The sequence below is a fragment of the Ranitomeya variabilis genome, chromosome 2 (genome assembly GCF_051348905.1).
Source record: "Ranitomeya variabilis isolate aRanVar5 chromosome 2, aRanVar5.hap1, whole genome shotgun sequence".
In the NCBI taxonomy this organism is placed as follows: domain Eukaryota; kingdom Metazoa; phylum Chordata; class Amphibia; order Anura; family Dendrobatidae; genus Ranitomeya; species Ranitomeya variabilis.
The window spans coordinates 604,452,661-604,456,652 of record NC_135233.1 but is presented as its reverse complement, the minus strand read 5'-3'; the positions used below and the strand labels follow the sequence as shown (position 1 = coordinate 604,456,652).

At 45.6% G+C, this 3,992-nt stretch overlaps 1 protein-coding gene across 1 annotated transcript; it reads right to left on the bottom strand.

Annotated features, from left to right (window-relative positions):
* Window positions 1-1,061: 1,061 nt before the first annotated feature.
* CEBPA (CCAAT enhancer binding protein alpha) lies at window positions 1,062-3,671 on the bottom strand. Its single transcript, XM_077288632.1, has one exon. It carries the CDS (start codon window positions 3,560-3,562, stop codon window positions 2,681-2,683), a length of 882 nt encoding a protein of 293 aa, XP_077144747.1. The 5' UTR covers window positions 3,563-3,671; the 3' UTR covers window positions 1,062-2,680.
* Window positions 3,672-3,992: the final 321 nt, after the last annotated feature.

The window sequence follows — 3,992 nt, the reverse complement described above, 5'->3', positions numbered from 1 at the left end:
GCTGAGGTGTATTATGAGGTTCTGCAGCAGCTTAGGTGCATTATAAGGTTCTGCAGCTGAGGTATGTAGTATGAGGTTCTGTAGCAGCTTATGTGTATTATGAGGTTCTGCAGCAACTGAGGTGTGTATGATGAGGTTCTGCAGCAGCTGAGGTGAGTATTAGGAGGTTCTGCAGCAGCTGAGGTGTATTATGAGGTTTTGAAGCAGCTGAGGTGGTTGTTATGAGATTCTGCAGCAGCTTAGATATGTATTAAGAGGTTCTGCAGCAGATGAGTTATGTATTATGAGGTTCTGCAGCATCTGAGGTGTCTATCATGAGATTTTGAGCAGCTGAGATGTGTTCGCTGATATTAAGCAGCAAGACCACAGACCTGTGTAATGTGTGCTGCAGCTGCTGAAGAACCTCTGCTGATTCTGCAGTTTTATATTTTTAAGGTCGGCGTCACACTAGCAGTATTTGGTCAGTATTTTACATCAGTATTTGTAGCCAAAACCAGGAGTGGAACAATTAGAGTAAAAGTATAATAGAAACATATGCACCACTTCTGCATTTATCACCCACTTCTGGTTTTGGCTTACAAATACTGATGGAAAATACTGACCAAATACTGCTAGTGTGACAGCAGCCTAACACTTGAAAAAAATATTTCAATCTCCCGGAGGCGACAGCTTGTTGGTTAAGTGGTCGAGGCCTAATATTTAATAGCCACTGCTATGCACCTTACAGGAATATATGAGATATTCAGGTACAGGGGCTGCAGGCGCAGGTTCACACAAGAGTTACGCTGTTGAATGTAGCAGAGCTGAGACTCACACGAGTGACATAAGAGAGATGGATCTGTCAGATGCAAATAAGCCGAGTTTTGCAAAAGTGAAAATCCAATCTAATGTATGAGGATTAATATCATTTGCAATAGCTCAGTAATATTACACTGCTTCAGCAGGTTTCCCATATAATTTACCTTAATAAGGTTGGATTATCACAATGCACAAAATAAACATTGACATTATGTAATACCGGTATTTAATTTTTGCAGGTCTGAAAAGAAACCATCAGATGATTATTTGTCAACGTGTATTCTTTATTCAGGTTGCAAATAAAAACAGATACGTAGTTGTGTTTCCACAGCATAATTAATAACAAATAGGTGAATTCTCCAATACTTTTTTTTAATATACAGAACTTTTTTAAAAATAAGATTAAAAATTAAAACTTTTCTTAGGGTTTTTTTTAATACAGATTGTAATACTTTAGCACAACGGGCCTGGCCAGCTAAGCAGCGCCGGATATAGACTGACCACTAAAGTGTGGATGATTGATTTGCAACCTGTAGATCTTCAGCAATGGCGGAGAGACAAGCCTGCATGATGGGAGTTGTAGTTCCACTACTGCTGGCAAACCACAGGTTGCAGACCACAAATGGGAGATGCATAAATAAAGTTTTAAAAACTCAAGTGCACCATCTGTCAATCATCCCATATATAAAATATATATTGTTGCAGCCAGTTAGTTACACTGAAATTTTTGTTATTTTAGTGGCAAGATATAGCACAAAAAAAGGAAATGTATAAAGCTTAAAAACCAACAAAAGTTTCACATTCCACTGGGTCCACTTATTTTTTTTTGTAAAGGGAAAGGAGTTAGAGGCCTTATTTACAGCTCCAGACGATAAACTTGCCAGCAAATAGCAGCTATAGAATATTATTCAAGATTAAAATCGATCTCTGTGAGATTTGCAAAAGTAACCAAATGAATACAGTAAATGACATATATATCCAATGTAATGTGTGGCTGTTGCATAGCATTGACTACGACATGGCCAAGGCTTGGGACTTTCATAAAGTCATTGTGCGTTTGCATTTCTATGGCACTCAGGGTCAAGGCTGTAAGTATTTAGCAACAGACTCTTACGGTGGGCATGCAATAGAACTGAATACAGGGGCCGACATATCCCGCTGCAACCTGTGCGGCCGCACAGGGGCCCATTTCCACCTCCAAAACAGGTGGAATTTTGCATTATGATGATCTATTGGACTGCAAAGGGCCCATGTTCTTGCACAGGGACTCTCTCCTGTCTGTGCCTGAATACATATTGCAGAAGTCCGAGTGGTCTCCTATGAAATGGTACCTGAAGAACATACAGCTGGGGGGCTCTCTAAGGCAGCCGGGCTGGAGGTGACATTTCTACAGTAACAGATACATCAATTATTGGTTCTTTATAAGGCACAATAAAAGGTATAAGGTGCACGTAGTATAGACCCTGTTCATACATTCAAACCCAGTCTGGTCCCAGTCATGTTAACATTTAGGGCCCCAAAGGCTTCCAAGCACACAAGCTATATAATATAGAAAAAAGTCACCCCGGTACATAAACATTTGGCCACATCCACTGCATATATGATAACAGGTCAGCTCATAAAAATAGTACAAAAATATGGACAAAAAAATAGAAATCTATGCTGGAAATGGGAAGTTTAACAGGGGCTCTAGATTGTGCTAGCACCACATCACATCCTATAAGTTGGAAAAAGTCTGAGAAGTTGGAATCCAGGTGTGTCAGGTATAAAAAAGGGGACAAGGATGGTATCCAAGTTCAGAGGAAGGTCTCTGTCACTCTTGGTTAAGGTCCATCTTGGATGGAAGAAGTGTGGACAAGTCATTTTTGGAAGGTCTTGGACATTACGCACAGTTGCCCATGACTTTGACCAGAGAGCTCTCTGGGAGTTGTCTGAAGATGCCCCTGAGGGTCTCCAGCTCTCTGCTCAGCTGTTCCACCCTCTTCCTCAGCTTGTCATTCTCACTGGACAGCTCAAGGACCTTCTGCTGGGTCTCCACGTTGCGCATCTTTGCCTTGTCCCTGCTCTTCCTCACGGCAATGTTATTCCTCTCCCTCCTCACCCTGTACTCATTACTGTTCTTGTCCACCCACTTTTTGGACTTGCCTCTGGTCTCTGAAGAAGATGAAGATGTGGAAGACGCAGAAGACATCCCCTTGGCTGAAGAAGTCTGCAGAAGATGGTGGTGATGGTGAGGGTGGTGGTGAGGGCTTGGCACAGGGGTGGGTGGTGGGGTTGGGTGCCCAGGCTGCAGGTGCATGGTGGTCTGCGCACAGTGAGCTACCTGGTATTGCAGGTGGGATGGGTGTTGGGGGGCATGGTGGGGGTACAGAGCTGCCAGGGATGCCCTGTTTGCTTCCTCCTCCTCCCTGGGCTCCTGTTTGATGACCAGAGGTCTTAAGCCAGCACTGTCCAGCTTGCTGTCCATATAGTTGGCCATGCAGCCATACATTTGGGGGTGCCCAGCTCCAGGTCCCTGCTGGTAGTCAATGACCCCCTTGCTTCTGTCCTGCTTGCTGCTATGGAAGAGGTCAGCCAGGAATTCGTCGTTGAAGGCTGCAGGGTCGATGTAGGCGCTGATGTCTATGGAGTTCTCGTTCTCACACAGCTCGGTCAGGTCTCCGGTGGTCTGGGGCTCCCGGTAGGGGTATGCACCGTGCTGAGGATGCGGCTGGGCACTCATGGATGGCCGGGATTCGACCTCGTAGAAGTTGGCTAGCTCCATGGAGCTCCTATAGCCAGCCAAGCATGGTGACGAGCTCCGGGAATCCAGGGTGAGCTCGGGCAGCCTCTCGCTGTGTTGCACCCTGCGCCCTTCCTGCTAATGACTGACGGCACAGTGCGCACAGCGCGGTATATATACAGTGTAGTGAGAGGGCGGCGCAGCGACACCTGCTGGACACAGGCAGCGCTGCCATGGCTGCTACCTGCCGCCGCTGCGGACACTCGCTACTGGGATCCTATAGCTCCTGCATTGCACGTACTTGTGTTTGCCCAATGCCAGTTCACACCAGTCGCATGTGCAGCTTGCACCAGTATGCCTGCACTTTGCACCAGCAGGGCTGTAGATGGATTACAGATATGCACCAGGAACTGCGAACCTTGTCCGAAAATAGTCAAAATGCAGTAAAGAGATGCAACAGTATGTCTGGGGT